General features: G+C 40.0%; 2 protein-coding genes across 3 annotated transcripts in view; one reads left to right on the plus strand and one right to left on the minus strand.

The window, feature by feature from the left end:
• Positions 1-4923: 4923 nt before the first annotated feature.
• Positions 4924-21923, minus strand: HMGCR (3-hydroxy-3-methylglutaryl-CoA reductase). Of its 2 annotated transcripts, none has more exons than XM_084304732.1 (20): positions 21804-21923; positions 19464-19668; positions 18541-18652; positions 17890-17977; positions 17680-17764; positions 16224-16329; positions 15381-15487; positions 14855-14971; positions 14290-14441; positions 12787-13031; positions 12494-12663; positions 11765-11959; positions 11010-11168; positions 10717-10874; positions 9604-9709; positions 8449-8619; positions 7691-7831; positions 7432-7590; positions 7077-7231; positions 4924-6933 (listed from the first exon to the last, which is right to left on the minus strand). In XM_084304732.1, exons 2-20 carry the CDS (start codon positions 19626-19628, stop codon positions 6879-6881), a joined length of 2646 nt encoding a protein of 881 aa, XP_084160858.1. In that variant the 5' UTR covers positions 19629-19668; positions 21804-21923; the 3' UTR covers positions 4924-6878. The 2 variants fall into 2 exon arrangements, with proteins under 2 accessions (XP_084160858.1, XP_084160857.1); XM_084304731.1 differs by having other exon boundaries at positions 12494-12666.
• A 1885-nt stretch (positions 21924-23808) lies between these two features.
• Positions 23809-27927, plus strand: part of ANKRD31 (ankyrin repeat domain 31) — a gene marked incomplete at both ends in the record, with an annotated part of 65342 nt that continues 61223 nt past the window's right edge. The window contains 3 exons of the mRNA XM_084305146.1: positions 23809-23906; positions 24662-24717; positions 26249-26319. Coding sequence (XP_084161272.1) covers positions 23809-23906; positions 24662-24717; positions 26249-26319 — 225 coding nt within the window. The remainder of the gene's footprint in view (positions 23907-24661; positions 24718-26248; positions 26320-27927) is intronic.

Genomic DNA, 27927 nt, shown 5'->3' on the forward strand with positions numbered 1-27927 from the left:
GAAAGAACCTCAAAGGAGGTGAGACATGTCCCAGAAGACAGGCAGGGATGATACATCTTAAAAGCACTATGAACAGCAAGAAGTCTCACTTCAATTTGAAAGGCAGCTAGGAGAGGGAGGGTGGGCCCTCTGCCACAGCTTTTATCAGAACTGTATTTGCATTAGCAGCAAGGGTTCATGCCAGGAATATGAACTGTCCGGACAGTGCTGTGTGTTGACATCCAGAATCAGTCTGGATGAACTGAAACCCTTTTGTGGGAATGAAGCTGATTCACAGCCCCACTCTTTTCTGGGAGCTGGCATGCCTGCCAGACAACTCCTTGCTGGGGGTCTTTGCTGACACACACACATTCAGTAACCAAGAAAGCGTCTGCTACAGGCTTCTGGCAGCACACCTGTTAGATATGAACATGGTCTGCACCCACTCAGTGTGCAGACCATGCAGATGAGGAAGCTACTCATCCTGCCAGTAAGATTAGATAAGGGATGCTTCACTGATAACTTCTTAGTCTGGCTGAAATCATAGTGGACAAAAAAAAAATAAAATGTAATTCGTGAGAGCTGGAGCTACAGCACTCCCAAGCCTTATACCTGCAAAACTGTCGGACAGCAGGAGTGGGACTTGCAGTGTAGCAGGGTGAAAGCAGAATCAGGACATAAAAGGAAGTAAAAGGGGAAGCAGACTAGCTTCCAAGCAGCTTTTACAATTTTATTTTGCCAGGATTTTAAAGTATTTGAAAAAAAAACTACAGTAATTGTAATAATATAGCATTTAGTTTGCTGCAGGTTTGGGAACCTGATTCCAGACAGCTGAGTTGGTTTTACCATGGAAAGTCAGACTACCCATATTTTGCAGTGGTATTGAAATACCCTACTGCAGGCAGTGAAATAGGAATCCTGTAGTTCCCTAAATTTTAACAGATATGAAAGGGTAACATGTGATTCTGGTATAAAATGCATAGCACTGAGGAGACTGGAAAAGAATGCAGATTGCTTTGTCTGGTTGATTAGAGTGATGGATGTGACAAAGATCAAACAGGTGAGGAAAAGGAAAAATACATATATAAAGATCATATCTGTTCTTTTAATCTTTTAAAGGAAATGCACAATAGCAGAACTTGTATTATCAGGCAGTTGTTGATGTGATCCTAAGATGTTCTTTCACTTTTCCATACTAACACATCTTGCAAGAACATAGGCAGTACTGCCTATTTCAATAAAAATATAGTTTCTGGGTGAAAGCTGTGTTTAGAATTCAGGTGGTAACTTAAAAAAGTAGGTTTGAAACTTATTTTAGTAGACACATGAGAAACTGCCAGAAGTACAATTCAACAATTTTGTGGGAAACTTGTCCCGCTACCACAACTGTGCACCGGCAGCAATATCGCACTAACCGAGACTCCCTGATTCCCATCCATAAGCTAATTCGTCAATTGGAGAGCCAAGGAGTGATCAGCAAGACTCATTCACCTTTCAATAGTCCCATATGGCCAGTGCGAAAGTCTAATGGCGAGTGGAGACTAACAGTGGACTATCGTGGCCTGAACGAAGTGACGCCACCACTGAGTGCTGCAGTGCCGGACATGCTGGAACTCCAGTACGAACTTGAATCGAAGGCAGCCAAGTGGTACGCCACAATTGATATCGCTAATGCATTTTTCTCCATCCCTCTAGCAGCAGAGTGCAGGCCACAGTTTGCTTTCACTTGGAGGGGAGTCCAATATACTTGGAATCGACTGCCCCAGGGGTGGAAACACAGCCCTACCATTTGCCATGGGCTGATCCAGTCTGCACTAGAGCAGGGGGAAGCTCCTGAACACCTGCAGTACATCGATGACATTATTGTGTGGGGTGACACAGCAGAGGAAGTTTTTGAGAAAGGGAAGAAAATAGTCCAAATCCTTCTGAAGGCCGGTTTTGCCATAAAACAAAATAAAGTCAAAGGACCTGCACGAGAGATCCAGTTTTTAGGAATAAAATGGCAAGATGGACGTCGTCAAATCCCAATGGATGTGATCAACAAAATAACAGCTATGTCTCCACCAACTAACAAAAAAGAAACACAGACTTTCCTAGGTGTTGTGGGGTTTTGGAGAATGCACGTCCCAAATTACAGTCTGATTGTAAACCCGCTCTACCAAGTAACCCGTAAGAAGAATGAGTTTGAATGGGGCCCTGAACAACGACAAGCCTTTGAACAAATCAAGCAGGAAATAGTCCATGCAGTAGCCCTTGGGCCAGTTCGAACAGGACCAGATGTAAAGAATGTGCTCTACACTGCAGCCGGGGAGAACGGCCCCACCTGGAGCCTCTGGCAGAAAGAACCTGGGGAAACTCGAGGTCGGCCCCTGGGGTTTTGGAGTCGGGGATACAGAGGATCTGAGGCCCGCTATACTCCAACTGAAAAGGAGATATTGGCAGCATATGAAGGAGTTCGATCTGCTTCGGAGGTGGTCGGTACTGAAGCGCAGCTCCTCCTAGCACCCCGATTGCCGGTACTAGGCTGGATGTTCAAGGGAAGGGTCTCCTCTACACATCATGCAACCGATGCTACATGGAGCAAGTGGGTTGCACTGATTACTCAGCGGGCTCGAATAGGAAACCCCAGTCGCCCAGGAATATTGGAAGTGATTATGGACTGGCCAGAAGGCAAATACGTTGGGATATCACCCGAGGAGGAGGTGGGTCGTGCTGAAGAAGCCCCACTGTACAACCAGTTACCAGAGAATGAAAAGAAATATGCCCTGTTCACTGATGGGTCCTGTCGTATTGTGGGGAAGCATCGGAGATGGAAGGCTGCTGTATGGAGCCCTACACGACGAGTTGCAGAAGCTGCTGAGGGAGAAGGTGAATCGAGTCAGTTTGCAGAAGTGAAGGCCATTCAGCTGGCTTTAGACATTGCTGAACGAGAAAAATAGCCAGTTCTCTATCTCTACACCGATTCATGGATGGTAGCAAATGCCCTGTGGGGATGGTTACAGCAATGGAAGCAAAACAACTGGCAGCGTAGAGGCAAACCCATCTGGGCTGCTGCTTTGTGGCAAGACATTGCTGCTCGGGTAGAGAACCTGGCTGTGAAAGTACGTCACGTAGATGCTCATGTGCCCAAGAATCGGGCTACTGAAGAACATCAAAACAACCAGCAGGTGGATCAGGCTGCTAAGATTGAAGTAGCTCAGGTGGACCTGGATTGGCAGCATAAAGGTGAATTATTTATAGCCCGATGGGCCCATGACACCTCAGGCCATCAAGGTAGAGATGCAACATACAGATGGGCTCGTGATCGAGGGGTGGACCTGACCATGGACGCTATAGCACAGGTTATTCATGACTGTGAAACATGTGCTGCAGTCAAGCCAGCCAAACGGTCAAAGCCTCTTTGGTATGGAGGACGATGGCTGAAATATAAATATGGAGAGGCCTGGCAGATTGATTACATCACACTCCCTCAAACTCGCAATGGCAAGCGCCACGTACTTACAATGGTGGAAGCAACCACCGGATGGCTGGAAACATATCCTGTGCCTCATGCCACCACTCGGAACACTATCCTGGGCCTTGAAAAGCAAGTCCTATGGCGACATGGCACCCCAGAAAGAATAGAGTCAGACAATGGGACTCATTTCCGAAACAACCTTATAGACACTTGGGCCAAAGAACATGGTATTGAGTGGGTGTATCACATCCCCTATCATGCACCAGCCTCCGGGAAAGTTGAACGATACAATGGACTGTTAAAGACTACATTGAAAGCAATGGGCGCTGGGACATTCAAAAATTGGGATACGCATTTGGCAAAGGCCACCTGGTTAGTCAATACTAGGGGATCTGCCAACCGAGCTGGACCTGCCCAATCAAACCTGTTACGTACTGTAGATGGGGATAAAGTTCCTGTAGTGCATGTAAGAAATATGCTGGGTAAAACAGTCTGGGCTACTCCTGCCTCAGGAAAAGGCAAACCTATTCGTGGAATTGTTTTCGCTCAGGGACCTGGATGCACTTGGTGGGTGATGCAAAAGAATGGAGAGGTCCGGTGTGTACCTCAAGGAGATTTAATACTGGGTGAGAATAGCCCATGAACTGAATTGTACCATGTTAATTACTATATAATACTGTATGTTATCACTACTATGACTACTATAGGTGACTAATTAGAATGTATGGAAAAGAGTGTAACCTGAGCATGACATAAATGGTATGGAATAAGGGGTGGATAGATGTCCTGGTTTTAGTTAGAACAGAATTAATTTTCTTCCTAGTAGCTGGTGGAATGCTGTGTTTTGGCTTAGGATGAGAAGAGTGCTGATAACACCCCGATGTTTTAATTGTTGCAGAGCAGTGCTTATACCAAGCCAAGGACATCTCAGCCTTTTGCTCTGTCCTGCCAACAGGCAGGCTGGGGGTGCAGTAAGAGCTGGGAGAGGACAGACCCAGGACAGGTGACCCAAACTAGCCAAAGGGGTATTCCATACCATCTGACGGCATGCTAAACAATATATAGGGGTGGCTAGCCGGGGGGAGGGGGCCGGACTGCTCGGGGTTAGGCTGGGCATCGGTCAGCGGGTGGTGAGCAATTGCATTGTGCATCACTTGTTTGTACATATTATTATTACTTTCCTATTATCATAATTGTAACATTATTGTTATTATTGTTATTATTATTTTGTTATTATTATTTTCCTGTCTTATTAAACTGTCTTTATCTCAACTCACGGGCTTCACTTTCCATTTCTCTCCCCCGTCCCAGAGAGGGAGGGGGGAGGGTGAGCGAATGGCTGCGTGGTATTTAGCTGCCAGCCGGGTTAAACCACGACAGAAACATAAAGAACACACAAATAAGCCTTAATTAAAGGTACCACTAATGCTGAAGTGAAATGGACAAACCACACAATTTAGCTTTTATTTTATTTAATGTTTACAGGCTTCTGCAATAAAATATTCTAGTATCATATCCCCACTGTGTTGAGTACTGTATTGCAGTCCTTAAGCTTCATTTTATGTTGCTTAATAAGATCAGTGTCATAAGATAACCTTAAAATATCACAATTAAACCAGTAAGTTTTCCATTGTTTTACTGAAACTGAAAAAGTAGTTCTGTACCAAAATGTACACAATTTAGTAATAATACAAAATGTTAATTCTGCAAGACAGAATGTCAGTTAAATCCACCAAAATGAACACTGAATGACCATTTATTGCCAGTACAGTGTTACTTTAAATAAGCTCACTGAATGAACATAGAAACCAAGTAGTTCCTCCTTAAATAAAATGGTAGCTATTAACAACAATACTGCAGGAAGATAAACATTCATGGTATTTACATGCTATCATAGCATATCTAGCATGTATGACTTCATGCTTGCACAGTAGCTTTATGAGCTCATTACAGTAATATTAATTTGTTGATGTACTACAAAACAACTCATCATGATTTATATCGAAGTTGCACTTTGAAGAGCACCTCTGCTTGTCACCCCATGAAAAATGCCACTGCATTCCTCTACAAAATCCAGCTAGTCCAATCCACTGATTCCACCCTAAATCCCTTTCCACCCCTCTCCCCCTAAAAATCATCATCAAGCATATTAACAATTTCCCTCCTGTGATCAACTAGACAGGGCAAGGCATTTAACAATCTTCCAAAAAGTGAATCAAACTAGAATACAATTGTGTTTTCTCTATTACATTAAGAACACCTGAGACTGCTTCACTGGTCCAAATACAATATTTTAATACAAAATCTGCTGTATTAACATGTCATTTCACTGAATTCCTTTAATTAGTACTTTTCATTTAAAAAAGACTTCTTAAATAAATACTCCACTGCCCCCCAAAAAAATAATAAAAAAAAAGAATTAAAACATTAAAAAAAACCTGTAGCATTAAAGAACAGTATGATTTTCTGGCTTCATTTGATCTCAGCATAAGCAGTGGATACACACTTATTCCTGGGGAATAAGTGTCAAACATTAAAAACAAAAAACATTTAGCAATATGCAAACACGTTGTACATTAAGAGACTTCTTTTAAGAAGTGTAAACATCTGTTACTGACTTTTGTTGTCTGAATGCACTCCTAACCAAGAAGTTCAAGAAGCTGCATTTGCTTAAATTATTATGCTCTGACATGTGATCAGTTTCAATTTTTTGTACCTGAAGAAAATGACAGAATAGTTGAGATATTTTCCCCACTTCAGTACATACTAGATTTAAAAGGTCAGCACTTTGTAGGTCACAAGTTTTCTTTAAAGGAATAACCTAAACTGTAGAGTTAAAATATTGAATGCTGCTTAGCTGAAGCAGCAGCAAAGAAGTACTATATATTGACAGAGGTTTCTATAAAACTAATGTGATTTAATAAAAAGGTCTTGGAGCCAAAGACCTAACGTTAACATCTGAAAGAAATTAAAACTGGGAGTTCATGGTAAGTGATCAGGTTTGCCATCACTTTACGAAGGACCAGTGCATTCAAGCCAAGGTTGGACAAACCAACTAACAAAAAAAGAAAAAAGGAAAAAAGCCACCAACAAAACAAACAACTGTACAAAGTACATATCACTTTTCACCTTGCTAGTTACTAGGAGTTTACAAGTTGAAGTAATGTCAACTTGTAAAAACATAGGACTGACCCTTCAGAAGATGATGTGTAAGAGTGAGAATTCCAAAGGTATGTCCAAGACAGCTGACAGGACTTCTTTCATGAAGTTATCTCTAACCACTGAAGAAATAGTCTCACGCAAGTCCATTATCTCTCAGTTTATCGTCCATGGAAATCTGAATCAAAGGTGATTTTCATTCTAAACTTCACAGATTACATTTTTTTTTTCCTATGCGCCTAGTCAGTTGGTGGAACAATTCTTCATTTCAAAGCTTTAGTATTCAAGCTGCCTTCTCGGTGCAGGTTCTTTGCAGATCTTGTAGATTTATTTTTGACCTGATAAAAACAGTAAGATAACCAAGTCAGTTACATTACAGTGACAGACTGTTGCTAAATGTTACAAATATTAATATAATTGTTATTGATCATGTATACTTGTAAAAAGGGCAAATAGCAGAGAAAGATAGGAAATTTCTTACCTATTGTGGGTCATGTGGCTTTTGACTAGATGCCCAGCAGCAAGAGCTGCCATTAGAGATAACTCCCCAGCCATCACTGTAGCACATACTATTTTAGCAAGCTGACGGGCATTTTCACCAGGGTTATCTTGGCTTGCACCTTGAACCCCTAACATCTGGAGGAAAAAAAAATGATGTATTACACTGTGAAAACTAAGTAAATTTATGCTAAATTTTAATATTCGAGTTTTTATAAATTACATCTAATCAGCTAGCTTTAAATTTCTTTAATATTAAGCTTAATTCACACAACAGTGGGACATAATAAAAACAATGTGAAAGCAAGCTTTGATTCAGGAAGCTTCCTGCTTTATACCTGCAAACAGGCCTGCTGCGGAAGCAAGTTGGTGCCTCCACCAACAGTTCCTATTTCTATAGATGGCATCGTACAGCTGATGTACAGGTCTTCATTGGTGGCACCAGTCCGCTCCATCAAAGTGATGCAGTTAGAGCTGCCCACATTCTGTGCAGCATCCTTTAGATCAGGAAGAAGAAAAAAACATCATATTCAACTGAAGTGTTCAGTTAAGAGCTACTCTACTAAAGAAAAGCCGATTCGGTATAAACAAACTTACCTGACCACAGGCAATATAGATAGCTGTAACAATGTTTGCTGCATGTGCGTTGTAGCCACCTATGCTGCCAGCCATAGCAGAACCCACCAAATTTTTGTTTATGTTCACTTCAACTATATCTTCAGTAGTTGTCTTCAGTACCTAAACAAAGTGATAGGTTGTCAAAGTGATAGGTTGTCCCTTAATCAGGAGTAGAAATACCCTATTTCATGTTAATCAGCCCTCCCCCCTAACCTCATTTGCTTCCATATGGAAATTTGACTCAATCGTTGTCATAGATGCCTACTTTTACTTTTGTTCAAAATCATGCAAGACAGTAACGCAGCTTCAGAATAACTGTTATCACTTAATCATCAGTTTCTCCTGTTGTAGGGGGTATATAAACTTTGACAAGAATGCCATGTTTGCGCAAAAGACAACAAATGAGTGAATTGATAAAAATTACTGACTTTAATCTGTAAAAGTCTATCAAGCTGTGGTATAATTTTTCAAAGGAAAAAAGTGAAACTCCTAATGCTTTCGAATAGATTAAATGTATAGCACATTTTCCTTTCACTGGCCTTTCAAAGATAAAGAACATATAATCTATGAGATTCTCATGTGAAGTAATATATTGTACGGCAATAGTCTGAAAATACACACAGGAATAACCTTACAAGGAACGCAACTAACAGTTAATAACTTAAAATGTGTATCAATTTTGTAATATGCATACATTTTTATGAACCAAACTAAGTAAAAAGAATGCAGACACCTACTTCTTTAACAACTTTAGCTGGAATAACTGCTTCACAGACAACAGACTTCCCTCTTCCTTCTATCCAGTTTATAGCAGCGGGTTTTTTGTCTGTACAGTAGTTACCACTGATAGCTATAACCTGAAGATCCGGAAACTCCTCATTAAGTCTTGTCAGAGCTTTTTCAGTACCCTGTTAGAACAGAAACAGGTATGTATCATTAAATGTTAGCGTATCGATTATGGTTGCAAAGCAAGCTACTCAAGACCACTGGAATAGCAAGATCAGATGAAGTCTAATCAGATCACTAATTACAGATGAGGAAAAGAACAGAATTCCACAAGAAACCTGAAACAGGCACATATGGTAGCACAATCACCATCCTTTCTCTACATTCTGAGAATTACATAGAGAATAACAAACAGCACTGGGTTCTTGCCAGTACGTATGGATTCTCTGGATACATTCCAGGAGAAAAGGCATACATTTCCCATACTAGAGATAACAGCATGAACCAAGTCAAACATGACAGGCAAGAAATTAATTCATTCTGAATGCAGTTGTAAAGAGCTTCTCTACACTAGGAAATCAGACAGAAGGTCTGCTTTATTTAGTACTTATCTAGGGACAGACTCATTTCTGTAATGGTTCTAAGGAATTTTATATAGAACCTTTATATAGACTTTAATATTGACTGCTGATTCTATCTCAGACATGACACATATGATGCCTTATGCTGTTTAATGGTCTTCCACATTCATATTTAAAAAATAAAGACCAAACTATCCTGCTGGCACTTACCAGATTCCTCATCCTTTATTTGGAAAAAGTGATAAACACAGTAACAGATTAATTACTGATGGATAAAATAAATCTTTGGCCCAAAACAACAGAATGAGCTGCTTAACTTCTATATTATCAGGAATACTTTATTTAAAAAAAAATACAAAGTTACTTTAACCTTTTTTTCTTTGGTTGTTCCCATCCTCTTCTTGTTTATGCTCAAAAAGAGCAAGCATTTATATATATATATTGTTTTATAGCACTGCGAACAGAGCTGCGTCTTGTTTTTCACTTTCCAGCTTCACATACCAGGTAATCACAAATTAATAGCATACAATTTATTTTAATAGAAATACACATTTATTAAAAAGACTTATAGGGTCTGAACCTTACTTTGGAAATCATATTCATTCCCATTGCATCCCCTGTTCTTGACTGAAAACGGATATAAAGGTTCCGACCAGCCAAACTTATGAGAAGTTTTTGTAGGCGGGCAAACCTGCAAGAAAATGTAATGATTACTAAAATCCTTCAGAATTTTAAGTAGCAAAATGACAGTAACTCGTAGCACAGTGTAGTTAACAGCACTATCTGCCATCTGTTCTCCTCCTCCCTCAGCATAGGAAAAAATCTTCAGCTACCATGCATACAGTTCTCTTAAGTAAATACTTCAAAGTGTACTGCTCCTGAGAGCATTGGTTGCCTTTTTATGCTTTCTAGACCTTGGAAAATTTTATGTCAGTTTTACAGCACGGCAAAATCTCTTCCATCTTCAGCAATGGTGCAAGCTCCATAAATCAAAGCCTTATTCCTACAGAGTAAGGGCAATCAGGAACTGGGAAATACTGCACTTAAACAGCAGCATGAGTTGATTATCACCAAAATACATGCATGTCCGTATACATGCATGTCCGTGGTCAATGCTTGTAGGATCAGTAAGAAACAAAACGGATTAGGAAGATTTACAGAAAGATTTCATTAACAAAGCAAGTAATCCTAAGTCTTAGAAGAAACTCTAGGATTTGAAATAAACTTATTCTTAATACAGTTTTATTTTTTTTAAATGTTTCTGCTCTAGTTTTAATTTACCCTATATTCACTGGAACCTTCACATTAGTAATATTATTAGTAGAGCTAGATTCCAAAGCTTAAATTACTTTTAGTATAGTGCTACAAAAAATACAGCTGAGTTTTAGAGCTTTAATTTTTTTTTTTTTTTTTTTTTTAACTGTTTAGGCAAAAGAAATAATGCATTAAGTAATATACAAAGCAAGGGTATTTGTTGATATGACACAATTGTTTACCACTTACTGCAAAATGTTTATTACTAGCCTAGCTGTAAAGGCAGAGTTACTTCTGTTTTCTTAAGATTCACACTACATGGGATAGGCAAAATGAAATGTGCCATTTCCTGCACTGCAGCATGCAGAAATAAAATTAGGAGCTTTCTACCATTCACAGAAGCCTTGTATCAGGAAATAAGGCCACAATAACCACTGTACTAACCTACTAGTGCTGTCAAAAGCTTCTTTCACTATTTTAAAGCCTTCAGGGCTTTCGAGCCAAGCCTTCACTTCTGCAGCCTGGCAAGCGCTGGGCAGCCTTACAACAGGTCCTCGAGTCATCCCATCTGCTAGAATGCGGCTACTTGCTCCTCCACCGAGCTACAAATCAAAGCAGAAAGGAAACAAAATAAGATCACTGAAACTGAATTTTAGTTTTTATTAAGTCAAAAATACGCCTTCTATCACCCCCAAACACGCTTTACAGAAAGTTTAAGCTTGTCAAATGGTACTTACACATATTGCTCTACATCCTCTATTGGTGCTTGCTACAAGACATCCTTCCGTTGTTGCCATCGGAACCTGAAACTCTTTGTTATCCAGATACAATGGTCCTGCTACGCCTACAGGAATAGGCATATAGCCAATCACATTCTCACAGCAAGCTCCCATAACCTTGTCAAAAAATAATACAAAAAGGTATCAGCAAGATTACGAGTCGAGTGGCACAGTATCATGCTACAAACTGTTTATGTGACTACAGCAAGGTATCTTAGCTAGAAACCCACAATCCTATGGATAAAGCAAACAATTCCCAGCTCCAAGAGCTGTAGCTATAGTTTTCAACAGATGATACTGTTAAAAGTAAGATTTAATAGATCTGTCAAATACTTGATAAGTCTTAAATGCTCTTCAAAATTTAATAGCATTAAGTGAATTTTAAATAAGTTTTCATTTTAACTTGAGATCAGTGTAATATATTCATTCACCTGAACTTATCCTCAGTATTGGTAGAATTACATATTTATGAGATAAGGCAACTGCATATCTTGGTTGGAAATAGTTTTGTAGCTTACCCAAAAATAACTTACTTCTCTAGGTTTAGAAACATTGAAGCAGTAAAAGCTAGTGCCATATATTTGCCTTTTTTTTTTTTTAATATCAGTTTTGACCAAGCTTGTTAGTTAGTTCACACTTATCACTTTAAGCAAATGTTTCATAGATTTTTAAAACTGTTCACGGTGAGTTTTACTCGTCTGCTTTTTACTTACCAAAGAATAATTATAGTTCCTATAAGGAAGATATTGCAAAGAAGAAGGTTCAGGGAGTTTCTGTGATAACATCTGTCTGCGAATGGACACGCCTCGCTCCTGAGTTTCCATCAGGGTTTCCAGTTTGTATGCAGGAATATGCTTAGCATTAACTAAGCTGATAACCTCAGCATCAGTGAGGAATTTTGCTCCCTTCTGGAAATGTAAAGGATGGAGAAAGTAAGCATAGATTCTGTTGGTGAAAATCCTTTTAAATGTTTCCAAATGAAAGAAGGTAACTTTACTTTGGTAAGATCAGATCCTATCTAAAAGAACTGCCAATGTCAGGTTTTTGATCATATCCTGGCCTACTATAAAACTTTTTACACCCTCTTATAACTGAACTTAATGAAACCTCAAGTACTTGGTATGCCATGAACAACGAAGCTGCTGCTTCTCTCCAGCCCCATCTTGGAGAGAGATAATCATAATAGAAGACTTTTCATGTAAAACTTCAAAAACCATACACCTTTCTGATTTCCTCATCTCTATTAAGAAATACATGCAACAGAAACTGACTGGAGCAGAAATAACTTATGAAAGGGATTTATGTTCTCCACCTCTCCTTTACAAGTTCTTAAAGCCATGTAACTCTTTAACATCAATGGGATCATTTCAAAGCCAGAAAACAAACTGCAAAAGTTCTTAAATCAGATTTTGTCAGAAGCTATAAAAAATTTTTTTCTATACCTTTGCATTTCCAAGAATACGAACACATTCCTCAATAGAACGAGGTTCTTGAGGTAACTCAATTTCCTCCTCTTTTCTATTAATAACTGAGGTAGTTTCCACAGGGTTGCTGCTGCCAACTACAAACGTAGCCTTGGTTGATGACTCTGCTAATACAGGTTTTATGACTTCTGCTGTATAAAGATATTTAAAATGAACTTTGGTTTACAAAAATCTTAAGTTCTGTTTTCAAATATAACATGCTAATACAGGTTTTCATTATCTGTTGCAAAGACTCAGATGCTAAAAATTACCATTGTCATCTCTGGGAACAGAAGCTGCTTCTACTGTGTTAGATTTCAGATTGTTTTTCAAAAGTCCAGATTGTTTCCTGCAACAATTCTCAGGGACCTTCTTCTGAACCATCACTGGAGATATTATGGGATTCTTCAGTGAAAGCGTGGATTCAGTCTCTGCTTGCTCAAAAAAGATGTATTTCACAGCAAGAAGAAGGGCTAATCCAAGAGTGATTACTTGCTCAATATCCATACTGGCCATTCTATAAAAGGACAAAAATCAAGAATTAAATGTATGATATGATTTGTGTCTTTTAACAACGTTCTGACACCCCTTTCTTTTAGGAAGGATAGTAGTTTGATCATCATTTATACACTTATTCAGATGCCAGTCAAAACACATTTTCTAACAGGGAATTCAAGTGTGCTAGTTTAGGGTAGAGAATTCTTTCTTTGTATTATTAGCATATGTATTTTCAGATTTCATTAACTATTTACAAAATCTTAGTTAAAGAGCAGTCTCGGTAAAAGAAATGACTACAATAATCACTATTCAACAGGTAAATCATATTCATTTAACACCTATCTCCCAATTATAAAGTAGAAAGAGTCAATCAATTATCATCCTCTGCCACTAATGACTACTGTGGTGCAAGCTGAATTTCTGAGACGGGGGAAAAATACTCTGTAAGACAGTTCTGAATTCTCAGAAGAAATACTGAACCACAACTGCTCAGCTTTCAGATGAGCTGAGGCAAAAGCAATACTGACATGGATCTCTTTTTATACTTTTATGTGAATGGTCAGAGACTGCAGAAATAACGACACTAGCACAGTCAGAAAGCTTAACTTTTCAGTGTGCTCTGAAAAGTGACAGGGTTGTTGGGAAAAGATGGTGTTATCATAGAATCAGAATAGTTTGGGTTGGAAGGGACTTTAAATACCATCTATTTCCAACCCCCCTGCCATGGTCAGGGCCCTCACCCACTACACGAGGTTGCTTAAAGCCCAATTCAACCTGGCCTTGAACACCGTGTGTTGGGAAGTGCACATCCACATCTTCTCTGGGCAACCTGTTCCAGTGCCTCACCACCCCCATAGTAAAGAATTTCTTCCTAATATCTAATCTAAATCTACCCTCTTTTAGTTGAAAACCATTACTCCTTGTCCTATCACTACAATCCCTGACAGAGTCCTTCCCCAGGCCCTCTTTAGGTATGGAGGTCTCTCCAGAGCCATCTCAGGTTGAACAGCTCCTGCTGCCTCAGCCTCTCTTCAAAGGAGAGGTGCTCCAGCCCTCCAGTCCCAGTTATGATGCATCCAGTAGAGCTGCCTCCTGATCTTTCTTATTACTTCAAGGAGACTAAAGTATAGCAAAATATTGAAGTATTTCTTACAAAATGTCATCTTAGGTTTCCAGAAATTCTGGTCAGCTTTGTAGGTTTGTTGCTGTTGCACCCTAAGGACCACTGCCTGGAGAATACACCATGACACACTGGTCTCTTATGTGAAGTCACTTACCGAGAAAGGTAGAACTGCCATAGTGAAACATTAGGTTCAATCCTCTTTGGTGCGTTCTCATCCAATCCCACTGAATTTTCTGCTGTACTGTTTTGAGAAGTTGGTTCTGCTATCCACCGACTATGGGCATGAACAAGAACCAAACCCAGTGACTGTATTAAAAACAAAAAGACAGACAAATATTTTTTTCAACTGTAATTAGTTATCTAACCTACTAAAATTAATTGTTTTCATTTTTTGTTTCCCATGCCTCACAAGTCTAAAGCTAAAGGGTTCTCTCCTCCTTCCATCTACATCATTTAGTACCCAGCAGAGTCTTCCTCTTCCTCATTAGTAAGCAGAGGAAGCTGAACACATGTACACATGAAAAGCCAGAAGAGTTTTATATAGAAATGGCATATGCAGGAAGACTGTAAATGTATATACATGGGACATGATTAAAAACTACCACAGTTAGCTAGAGCAATGGACTGCAGAACACTAGTCTACAGAAAACAAAGGCTTTATTAGTTTTCCAAAGACACCTTACTGACTGCATAATAACAGGTGAAATAAAGCCACAAACCATAATCATTTTGACCCTCTGTGTTACAGGATTTGGTTTATTTTCTTCTTCTTCCAGAACACGAGCAAAATGGCTAAGCTGCCATATCGGACGTCCTTCACGACTCTCTCGGGAAAGCTGTAAAAATAAATAAAACCAGGTTTTATTTAGCAGCTATCTGAAGAACAAGCAAGTGATCAAATAGAAATACAATGTTAAAGCTTATTTACCAAAAAGTTTTTTTTTTTTAAATCAAATTTGTCAACAAAAGAACTGGTATACAGTCTACTGTAGAGTCTATATTAGAGTTTAAACAGTGAGAAACCCTGGACAGCCATTAATTTAAACTTCTTTTTTTTTTTTTTTTTTTCCCTCCTTTGCTTTAGATTATAACTCAGACCATTGACTGTGATTTGTTTACAGTAGAATTAAGAAGTTACTGCCCATCAGCAGAGCCACAGTAACTCTTTCTGTGCATTCCCTCTGCTCACTTCAAAAGGAAGACAAACAAAACAAAGCTCAATTGCTGTCTTTAGGTGGGTCTTACCTCTAATACCAGAGACACACAAGCTGGAAAGAAGGTCATGAAGACGAAATAGTTGGCAAGAACAGACATACAGCCAAAACAGCACATAATTTCAAGTTGTCGCACACCTACAAAAAAAAAAAAGCGTGTTTATTTTTGTTTTTTTTACATTTGAATATGCAAGGAGGCTTTTTATAATACTTGAAGAACAGTTTCTGAAACCATTAAACTGACACTGCAGATTATAGAAGGAATTGCCTAGATTAATGAAAAATGACCACATTAAGCCCTGACATTTTGTATTAGCCTGTTCTAAGCACAATATGTATTTACACAAAAATTGTAAAATGTAAATGTAAATAAAAATAATTAGTTTACTATGATTTTTAAAGCTTTATGCTGGAAGTTTGAAACTCTTCCCTTATCTAAGCAAAGATCAGTTAACCAACATTATGTAATGAAAACCCTTGTAAAAGATGGCCAATTAAGCGTTCAGGAAATAAGAATATGCGCCCCACCTGCACTTTCACAAGTGTTAAAGTTACACATTACAGAATGCCCTTAATAAAGATAAATGAGCTAGCAGTGTAAATCATTCAAAAGTTAAAACAACAGCAAGAAAAAAATAACTATATGCTATACCACAACGAGTTTTTTCCTAGATATAAACAGGAAAACTGCTTATCAACATAAATTTCCCCCTCTTTCTCTGTCCCCCAAAATAGCCAAACAAATAGATTGGCTTTCCGTTCCCATAGATAACACATTTCTTGAAACACTTAATGTGTTTCATTTCAGCCTTTTTTTTTTTTTTTTTTTTTTTAAAAACTGGCAAGACTTAGACCTTTAGACTTGATCACTCACCTGACATAGTACCAACACCGATCACAAGACACTCCACAAGTGCATCCAGTGTAAATGTGGGACCTAAAATTGCCATTCCACGTGAAATATTTTCTCTTACTTCATCCTAAAAGGAAAAATTTCTCTCCATTACAATAAGGACAAAAAAATCAAAGTAAGGTACAACATGCATAACATGATTAGTAAATTGACTGTTACAGTGATAAGGCTTTATAAAACAGACATTGAAAAATGAACTACTGTGGATAGAACGCATTCTTTAATTGCTTGGTTTCTCATAAGCTGTTATGCTTTGACAGTCTTTATTTATGCAACAGGGTTATTTAATTTCCAAATTCTTCATCTTTGGTTCATCACTATTCTAGGCTCCTATGACAACGATGAGCACAGACTTTAATTAATGTACACTCAGAAGATTAAGAGTTCTACACCTTAAGACAAAACTGCTTCTGTCATGACATCTCAAAAGTTCTTCTAACCAGATATCTGTAACCTAACTTTTGTTATATTTCTTTCTGTAACTATCTAGACTCAGCTTAACGAAAAAAAGGAATATAAAAGATACTGAAGTTTTCCCCTGGCAAAAAGAAATGAACTTTTTCCAAATGCCAGGCATGGATAACTCTAGGGGTCCACTGCTGTTTTGTTTTTCTCCCCGTTTGATTAATTTCAATCAAGGAAAAGCTGTAGTGAAAATGTATTTGTGATTAAAAAAATAAATAAATAAAGAAGGCTATAGTCACATTTACATAGTGAAGTGAAATTAATTTTTTTTACAACATAGAATATTAAGAAATAAACATTCCCATGTACAATGGGCAAAACATACTGTTTATTCTTCACATTGTGCTGTATTAACAGCATTAATGTATCACAGAATGGTTTAGGTGGGAATGGACCTCTGGAGGTCATCTGGTCCAATCCTCCTGCTCAGCCTGGGACAGCTACTGCAGGTCAGGCACAACCATGTCCAGGCAGGTTTTGAGCATCTCCGAGTAGATTTCCAAAATTAGAGCAAGATTGTGCTTGTATGCCATAAATATGCCATATTTGTTCTGAATTTTGTCTAGAAATATGCTTTTTCCTGTACTAGCATTATAACTTCAGATATCTGTTTACGTGCCGTTCCTGAGACCTACAGAATAATTTTCCTATCCATAACTGTTCTATGGAAGGCTTTGGTCTAGCCTCGCTAACAGAGGTATAGGCAATGCCATTTAAAGTTCTGATCTTATAAAGCACTCATACATAAAATTAACTTAGCTAACATGACTGTATCGTGGTATTCTTCACTTGGAACACTGACCTGGATTAATGACAGTACAGAACACAGATTACATCTCATCCTTTTTGCGTATCACTAATACCACGTTCACCTGTGCATCTCTCCCTGTGGATTTTTCATCTAGGAACACTAAATGCAAAAGCCCCACTGCAAGAAAAAAAAAAAACTAACCTGTGAATTGGAACTCAGTGCAAATTTGGCTAATGCACTTGCTCTTGAAAGATCGATCAGAAGTAGGAAAAATGGTAAAGCTTCACTGAAAAAAAAACAAACAAAAAACCAAACAGGAATACATTAGTAATCAAATTCAAGATTTAAAATTCACTCCACTGAAGAAAAAAAATTCAAGCAAGAAATCCATAACGATAATTCACTACTTACTTTAAACCTGTCAATTCTTTATCCAAGAAGTGAATTACCACTGTACTAAAAACAAAGCTTGAGAAGATTGTGAAGAGGCCAGCAATACCTTAAAAAAAAAAAAGCAAAAATATTTATGTATTTATATACACACACACATATATTTGGGGGGGAGTGAACAAAACCAAAATAAACAAAAAAAACTTATACTTCTAAATCAATCTAGATGTTAATGAATGACAACTCATCTCAGACTGCATTAAGAGCAGTTGAAGTACAAACTGATATGGATGCACTTTTTATAAGGATATTTAAATCCAAGATTTGTACAGTATTCAAAATAAGACTTTGAAAAATAGAAGCCATAAACCTTCTCATTTATTATCTGAAAAAAATGAGAACTGGCTTAAGCAGCACTAATTACTAATTTTTAGAGTTTAGCATAATATATAGATATTTCAAGAGTTGTGTTTCCAATGTTTATACAATCCTACACAATGTCTCTTACAAAATTGCATTTCAATTTTTTGCTAGACAGCAGAATGTTCTGCATAGATCTAAGTAAACCTGTTCTGTATATAAGTAATGAAGTGCTAACATTCATCACTGATTTATAGTACAAAAAGCAAACAATTAAAATGCATACACCAAATAGAAAATCAGATAGAGTACCTAAAATGTATTTTGATCCAAGTTGCCTTAGGTTCTGAAATTGGAAATATATATAAAGGATTGCTATACAGCGTGTGATTGTCAGTATTATGATGTCACTGCTCAGCACATCCTGCATGAAACACAAAAGGGATTTAGTTAGCGTTTACATTTATCAGTAACTTGTTAGGTTTCACTAATAACAATAAAAAAAATCCCCTGTGAAGCAGCACTTATGATGAAGGTGTTTTGTTTTTTTCCCCCCTGAATGAAACAACAATCACTGCTAGCCTGCCGTAAAAATAAAATATTGCAAAATATTAATCACATCCTTGTTCACAAAAAAATATTAGGTTTAATCACAGAATGGCTGAGGCTGGCAGGGCCTTCTGGCCAAACTCCCTGCCCAAGCAGGGACACTCAGAGCAGGGTGCCCAGGACCATGCTCAGGCAGGTGGCTGAAGACCTCCAAGGATGGAGACACCACATCTCTAGGCAGCCTGTGTCTGTGCTCCATCACCTACACAGTACAGAAGTGCTGCCTGGTGTACAGCAGTAACCTCCTATGTTCCATTCTGTACCCACTGCCTCTTGTCTTAGCCCTGGGCACTGCTGCGAAGAGCCCGGATTCGTCCTCTTTCACCCTCCCTTCAGGGATTTACAGACACAGCTAAGATGCCCCAAGACTCCTCTTCACCAGGCTCAACAGTCCCAGCTCTCTCAGCCTTTTCCCATAGGAGAGATGCTGTAGGTGTAATGAAAAGCTTCTGCAGCACACCACTGCTTGCATACAACTTTAAAAATCTAGTATGGGAAAGAAGGCAATAAAGAGGTTTTGCCACAGTTATACTCCTTCTAATACATCACAACCTAATCTTATTCTACTGGATCCCATCAATTACCTGATTAACAATAAGTAGTATAACATGAATTTAAATCCTTACTTCTTCAAGTTTTGGGCATTCATAATTCCAGCCACAGATCTTATCGTTCCCAGTGAACATCTTCATCGACATCATACAGATGGTGAGAGTCACCGTTCCCACAATGACTTCCCATGGATGAGAAGCCACAAAAAGGCCATGCATTCGAAAGAGTCTGGACAACATTTTCAGGACTGTTTTTATATCCTTAGCAAACCTGCAACAACTACAAAAAAATATTTCACACAAGCAAATTCAAGTTTCAGGGGAAAAGGACAGAGCTGTATAAATTCTTGCAAGTCATCTCTCAGGATGTCTCAAAGCCAGCTATGTAACAGATGAGTAAGGAAACTCATCTTCAAATTTCTGTTAAAAAACATATTTATTTCTAGTATTCTGAAATTTAGTATGATCTGCTCCTGCCTTCTCAGTCCACTTTTTTCTTAAAACAAACAAACAATACACATCTCCCTTATCTCTTTGAAGTGCCTTGCTTACAATTCTCCTCCACTCTCAGTTAATGTTCACATTTTCTAGTACCTCCTACTGTCATGCAGTTTCAACACCATTTTGACTCCAACTTCTTGTTTTTACCACCAGCATACGTAAGCACTCGCTAAATTCTGTTGCTTCTTTCTATCAAAAGATACTAACTTTGACTAAACAAGTTACCAACAAACCATTGCTGGTAATTCTCAACTTCAGCAGTAGGAATCTCAATGTTACCTTCCTTCGATTGTGTCTTCTCTACTTGCTGATAAATATTCTTTGCTGATTCAAGTTAATTACATTCAAAGCATTTCTTTCTTCACCTCAAATACACTAATCCTTCTCAAATACAGTATTCTGCAACAGTTCTCTGTACTGTAACTAATTCCCAGGTTACTGATGCATTTCATCATCCCCTTTGCTTTAAATGGATTACAAACATTCAGGAAAAATGCTCACACCTTTCCACGTAACTGAGAACACGGATGCTCCTTCTCTTATAAAATCTGCATCCTAGTCCATTTGCTCTGTGTTGTACCTTTAGACTTCAAGTTCATCGAGGATATTTACTTATGTTTTATAGTGCACAAACAAAATGCCATAAAGTTGTCTCTTAAAATACGTTAGTATTGGAACTTTGCTTTTCCCATTGCACATAATCAACAACTTCTAAAACTCTTACTCTGAATGTTAACTATATAGCTACATACTAAGGTTCAAAAGACTTAGATAGCAGTCTGTCTTTTACTTCCAAATACAGAACTATATATAATGTCAGTACCAACCCAGCACTGTGGAGGTTTCCATAGCAGATTGAGGGCTCTACACACCATCACACTGAAGTGGATAGAAATCCACTCACGTTACCTTGAAATTAATAATCCAGCCACCAGGCTTTCAGGAAGACAGTCTTGCTATTTATTTCTTGTGCTCTGACACCACAAACGCAGCTGACATTTGTTGTAGAAAATAATAAATCGAGGAAATCTATCTGCTCAGTGTTACTCAAGATGCCAGAGTCATGCTGGTTGTCAGACTGCCTTCCTACCAGCGCCTACTAAGCATCAATAGCACCGATGTATTTTTCTTTATCCTCCCACAGCGAAGGTGTCAGGACTTTTGTGTCTGATGGAGCCTACTGAGTAACATCATTAAGAGTACTGCCTTCCACATGAACAATTTTTTCCATTTCCTTTGAAAGGAAGGAAGAAAAAAGAAAAGCCCTCAAACGAAGACAGCTTGCTTGCCTTTTTTCCCCAAAAATTCTTTTAAAGGTCAACATTACGCCTTGTTTTCCCCCTCTAACATCAGCTGCTTAGCATTTTATGGATTTGTCTACATAGTCTTTTATGAATTTATGTTCTTCCAGAACTGTTTCACAGCAGCATTATGTTTTTTTTCCTCAGCAGCACTGACAGTACCATTTAACCGGAAAGATAAAGACATGGTTGGGGTAATATCTTACTCCCAAAGATTTTGAAACACGAACGGAAATACAAAAGGCCTGGTAATATGCTGGAAAAACACTGGTGCTGTTGAATATAAGGCTGCTTCAGGAAAACCAAAAATCAGCAGCTATCAAATGAGGATATAGAGACATCGCGAGGCTTAAAATTATAAATACGACTCCGAGCGATGTTAACTGCCGGCATTTATAAAACCAGTTAAAGAACTGCTGCTAGGCCCAGGCAAACGCCATCCCAGAAATACATTCCATCCAAGTTTCCTCACGTTTGGGCAGGGCAGAGCAGGGATTCCCGTCCCGCTCAGCGTGCAACCACCTCCCGCTGCCCCCGCGGCACCCCCACCGAGCCGGGCCCCTCGGGAGGCCGCTTCACCCCCCCCCCCCGCCGCCCGCCGCCCGCCGCTCACCGCTCCGGGCCGCCCGGGCCCGCTCCGTGCCCGGCCTCGCCGCCCCGCGCCGCGCCGCGCACTGAGGCGGCCGCCCCGCCCCGCGCAAGGACACCCGGGGCACGGCGCCGCGGCCGCCGCCATCGCCCGATCGCGCAGCCAATGGCGAGCGGCCGCCACGCCCGGCCCGCGCCGCGTCACCCGCCGCGTCGCCGGGGCAACAGCCCGCCCAGCGCCGCGCGGGGCCCGGCGCTCGATCAGCAGCGGCGAACACGCCATCTCGCCACGGGGCCGCCCGGCCAATGGGCCGCCGCGCTGCCCTCGCCGCGCCTGCCGATTGGGCGGCGGGAGGCGGCTTATTTACATACGGCGATCGAGCGACGGGGTCGCCCCGCCCCCGCGCGGCGCGCTGAGGGGAGGGGCGCGGCCTGGCCCCGCCCCGCCCCGGCGCGATAAGGGAGGCTTGGGGGGGGGGGGGGGGGGGGGGGGGTGCGCCCATGGCGCCCGGAGTGGCTCCTGCCGAGGGGGAGAGGCTCTCCTGGGCTCAGCTATCCGCCTGCCACCGCTGTCACCCACTACACCGTGTCCCCAAGCACCACGTCCAGCCCTTCCCTAAACACCCCCAGGGATGGTGACTCCACCGCCTCCCCAGGCAACCCGTCCCAGTGCCTGACTGCTCTTTCTGAGCAGAAATGTCTCCTCATTGCCAACCTGAACCTCCCCTGGCACAACTTGAGGCCATTCCCTCCAATCCTATCACCAATTACCCGTGAGAAGAGGCCGACCCCCAGCTCCCCACACCTGCATGTCAGTGTATCACCCCCTCACTCACATGGCCGCCCTGTGTTGCCAGGTCTGAGCAATGCCAGGCTGACGAGTTTCAAACGAAACTCAACCTGCAACGATTTTCCTACGGACAATTTACACGTTGGGCTTTCCAAATCTGCTTCTTACACACGCCATTTAGAAATATTTCGAGGCACACCATATGGCAGTTACTGTGCGGCAAAGCATTGACGTAATTCTGAAGTAAAAAAAATAATAAAAATAAAAGATACACTGATGAAAGGTTTCCTGAAAACTCCACCCAAAGCAGCTGTTATGAGTGGGGAAATTATTCATGCCAGCTCAGTCTTTTAACACATACTACACTTTGGATTCTCATCATGATATGCAGAGGTCCTGACAACTTGCTGCTGCGTATCCCTGTCCCTAGCTCGCTTCTTTCTTAATGTGCATTTTCTTGAGCATCTCACCTTTATTCGCAGAAAAGTAAAACATTACCACCAAGCTTTCTGGAGTAATTTGGTAATGTGCAACTGCAATTGCTATAATTGCATGTGGATATGACTAAGTCAAACCAAAACAGCAATTTGTACACACTTGCAGCAATTATGTATAATCGTTATGTAATTCAAGATAGCCTTTATTATCTTTCTCTGTTTTCTACGCTTTTTCTGCAGCATTTTTTTTGTGGTCTTGTTTTTGCTTATTTAAATAATCTGTGATGGAATCTAATTTAGAAATTAATCTGAATGCTTAATTTTATCATCAAGCTCAGTGTGGGCATGAGTCAGAACCATGATTTGGAATTTACAGGGTTTGTATATATATATGGAATAAGGTTTCCTGCGGTAGATTTTTTATTTCGATTTTTATTTTTGTATCTGCAGCTCTCCCTGGCCCACAGACCAGCTTGACCCTGTCAGTGACCATGGCAATAGCGCTGGCCCGGCTGCTGTGGCCATGGAAGGCAAGGCTGAGGCAGCGCAGGCCTGCGTGACGAAAACGCTCCCATTTTAAAGGTGATCACCGGGTTACCAGCCGCAAATACTGCAAAACCCACAACATTTCAGTATCTTTACTAATAATTCCGTATCGCGAATGCCCGGCCCCGCTCCCCACAAGATGGCCGCCACCCCTGAGGAGACCGCTGGGGGGGGGCGGGAAGCGGGGCGGGGCGCGATCGCGGGGCGCCCGGAGGAGACGGAGAGGGAGAGGAGGGGAGCGGGGAGGCGGCGGCGCCATGGGGGAGCTGATGTGGAGCAGCGACAGCGACGAGACGGTGGTGGAGGGCTCGGTGTCGGAGAGCGATGTGGACGACGAGGAGTTCCGCAGGAGGAGGTTCAGGCGGGCGTGGCGCGGGAGGAGCCGCGGGCCCGGCGCAGGGGGGCTGGGGGAGCCCGCGCCGCCCTGAGGCGAGCAGCGCCCAAACCCCGGCCGACGTCCTGCAGGGCAAAGCGTCTAAAACGTCTCTCACACAAACAAACACCTCCACGGGTTTTCACGAATGTGTGGTTTTAGCTTTTTAGTCAGTGAGGTGAAAGCATTCCCAGCATCCTGCTTCAGAGAAAATAAAAATGAAGTGCCATCAAATAAGATTGTTGCTCACGTTGGTGCTCTGCAGTTTTAATGCCGTTCTTACATTTTTTTTTCCATATTCTTTAAAGTGTTGCAAAGAGCTGAAACTGCCAAGCATCTGCGCTTTTTATTTGTACTTATTTTGAATCTCAATATTGGCTGGTAATATGTGGAAGCGATGCAGTTCCCTACCTAAGGCTTAAAATGCAGAGCAACAGTATAATGCGTATATAGCATCATGGTTTGGGAGTGCTTCACAACTGGTATTTTTGTTAGATGGTACTCATCTAGGTTTGCAACATCCTCACAAAGTAAGCTAATAAGGTTTGCCTAAACTGCTTATTGAGCTTATGGGGATGGAAAGAGGGTTGTCCAAATGTTTGATCTTCTCTTCTCTTCTCTTCTCTTCTCTTCTCTTCTCTTCTCTTCTCTTCTCTTCTCTTCTCTTCTCTTCTCTTCTCTTCTCTTCTCTTCTCTTCTCTTCTCTTCTCTTCTCTTCTCTTCTCTTCTCTTCTCAGGTTATCTGTTTTTGATAAGGACATGGATTTAACAGCAGAAATGAAAAAGAATCAAGGTAGGACAGATTCTTTTCTCAGTCTGAGTTTTTTCAGTGAACTCCTTCTGCGGATGTTGCCAGAGTCCATAATGCTGAAATTTAAATGTTGCATTATTTTGAAACGCAAGTTATCACTAACTAAATCCATGTTTTTAACTGGTAGTTTACCAAAATAAATAAGTAAATCACATTTTGAAAAACCGTTTTGCTCTTAATTTCACCATTCTTTCTACGTGCTATAAGTGAGAATGCTTTGCTTAGGAAGTGCATGAAGAATATCCTTTACATTTAGGTACATTTATTTGAACAGAAGGAAATGAATGGAATATACATGTATACATCCCCATAAACTCACGTGAAACTACAGTAGCATATACTAGTGGGAAAAGTTTTACATTTGTTAAATAGATCCATTCTCTTCAAATACTTAAGTGCATTATTCTAAGTGCATTATTAACTATGTTAAATGTAAATGTGTGTACATTCAATTAACAACTTAAAATCTCCTTCAAGAACGCTGTTGAAAGAGGTTACATGAACAAATATCTGGTAGTTACATAACAATTCTACTGTAATGTCCTTGGCTGTTTAACACAATTCATTTCTTTTCCTTAATGTTTTACTCTGGCAATATACAGACTGCCTACTCTTAAGTGACACAAGATATTCTTCAGGATTCTTTTCGTTCATTTTTTTTGCCAATTTGAAAACCTGATTGGATTCAAAACTACCTGTTTTTTTTGTTTTTGTTTTTTAATCAAACTAGTCTTAGTTAGTGTACATTTTATCTACAGTCCATTGAAATCTGTGAAATTTTTTCCTATTGCTGCCATCGCCTGATGCTGAACCTTTTGAAGTTGCTAGGTAGTTTTGTCTGAGGAGAGACGCATTTGAACTTATCCTTTTGACCTTACCTATGGTTATCCACAGAAATAAAAATTTGGCAACGTTCTTGGTTGGTAAACGATGGTTTAAAGTGTGTTCTTTTGACTTGCTCTTCGGTTTGTGGTAGGAGGGGGTATTTACCTGAGGGTTGGGGTTTCTTTTTCTGTTTCTATGAATGTGACACCTTAAAATATTTTTAGCATTTTCCCTGTGGTACTTTATATTAGTGTTATACTTAGAGTTATTATTTCATTATTCATATATTTGTGCATACTTGTCTGGTAGCAATTTGGTGATTAGATGCATATCATAAACGCTAATTTCAAGAGTATTTTCTTCATGTCAGTGTTGTGGTTTTGTAGCCTAAGGCTCCAGCCCTGGGGGTTTCCCTTTTGTTTCTCTTTTTATTTATTTATTTTTCTCCAGAGTTCTCTCTCTGTGTAGTCATCTTGAAAAGCATTGTATCTGGAAGTGTACATATTTTTACTCAGTTTTATTCATCTCTCCTATGCTGTAGCTTAAAAAATTTAGTTAGACTGATAAACCATTCAAGTCTATTGCATATTAGAGATTTTGATACATACAGAGATTTATGGAACCATAAGACAACAAAACCGCCTTTTATTACTGCATTTTGCCACTGTACTTTTTTTTTTTTTTCTAGGAGTTTGCTCTCCAGAAATCGCTTTTATGCGTATAGCTCATGATCATATGTATGGACTAAAAGCAAAACAGGTAAATCCAGTATGTACAGAAATGATACATCTCCTTCTATACATATCTAGCTATTAATAATTAATAAAATCACCGAGCCTGCCATTCTTTTAGTGCAAAACAGATTGGTGGCCTGCAGCTGAAGTGTATTTTATGGGGAAAAACGTTGTCACATACATAGCACATTTTCTCCAGGATTGTATCAAAGTCTCTTCCTTGGTATTTTATGAGTTTACAGCCTTTCAGATTTGAACCTTTTATTATGTTCCCTTCAGGTGTGAAAGATAACTATCTGGGTTGACCAGAATACACCCTTGGTTACTCATAACGGAGCTGTGATCCAACACTGGGACAATTGTTTCTTTATAAAAGAATGAGATAATAATCTGAAAAGCAGAATAAAATCTCTGTTTATGTGGTGACTGGGCAATTATTCTAATCTGTGTGTAATTCTGGGTTCCCTAATCTACCAATTAGCCTAGTTTTTAATGTATTTGGCACAGGCCGTAGCCAGCCTATTAAATTCTGTTCTGTTGAGCAATCAGCTTTCCACCCTTATATGGCATCTTCATGTGAATAGAAACAGGTTCCTATTCTTTAACAAAAATTCTTTTTAAGCCTGTGACTATCATGCTACTTATAGTATTGTGGTTCAAAAATAGTATATATTGTATCCTTACCCCAGTACAAGCGGAGATTTAAAAAAAAAATTAAACCATTCCCTAAATTGCAATGGCTATACTGAAAAGACACTCCTTCTACTGAAGTGAATGTTATTAATAGAGGGCTACAGTATAGCAAATAAATTTGGTTGGCTGTCAGCAAAGGAAACACTGAACTAAATTGAAAAGATGTTATTTAAAAGGCTTCTCTCCCTAAATTTGTTTTACTGATGGAGTTGTTTTGACTGAGGCTTATTCAAGGACAGAGGGAAGGAGAAGTGTGCCCACTTGCTTATTACTTCGCTCCTCTGGGAGCTGATCTGACCATACGCTGCCTGAATTAAGTCTTTGGCTTTGTGGCTGTCACCAGAGCAGCCAGTCAGCAATCCCAATAAGGGATTCTTCCAAGTCTAAGACAGACAAACCTCTTTCCCCCAAAATGAAGAGTCAGAAAACCAAAGAATTGTCAAATACGTTAGCAAATAGTTGGGTTAATTCTCACTTTTTTTATTATTTTTTTTTTTTAGTGAGATCTATATAGCATGCCACTGGCAGCTTGATCATCCACAGCATGGTGTCAGTTTCAAGTTTAAATGGTTACTGAAGGCAGTGACCAACTGTGTTTGGCTTTCATCCTTACTACTTGCATGTGTAGGCTGCAACAATGCGGCTTTTCAGCCACTCCAAGAGCCAACATGGAATGTGATTACACCAAAGCCTTTCCTTTAGCCGAATCCTTGGAAATGGTTTATGTGAATACCACATCTTGATGTGATGTGCTGTGAGGGTTGTGTGGCCAGAGGGTTATGTGGAGCAGTGAGTTTCTGCAGGAAATGCAGCGCCTGTTCCTGTTGTTCTGAAGAGCCTTGGCTTGTTGTGTACTTGAGGTGGGTTGGCAATGGCTTTGGATGTGGAGTCCCGTCTTTGATTCTGCCATGTAAGAGGCTGTCCTTAAGATTTTTCTACC

This window comes from Netta rufina (assembly GCF_964035555.1).
Source record: "Netta rufina genome assembly, chromosome: Z".
Classification (NCBI taxonomy): Eukaryota; Metazoa; Chordata; class Aves; order Anseriformes; family Anatidae; genus Netta; species Netta rufina.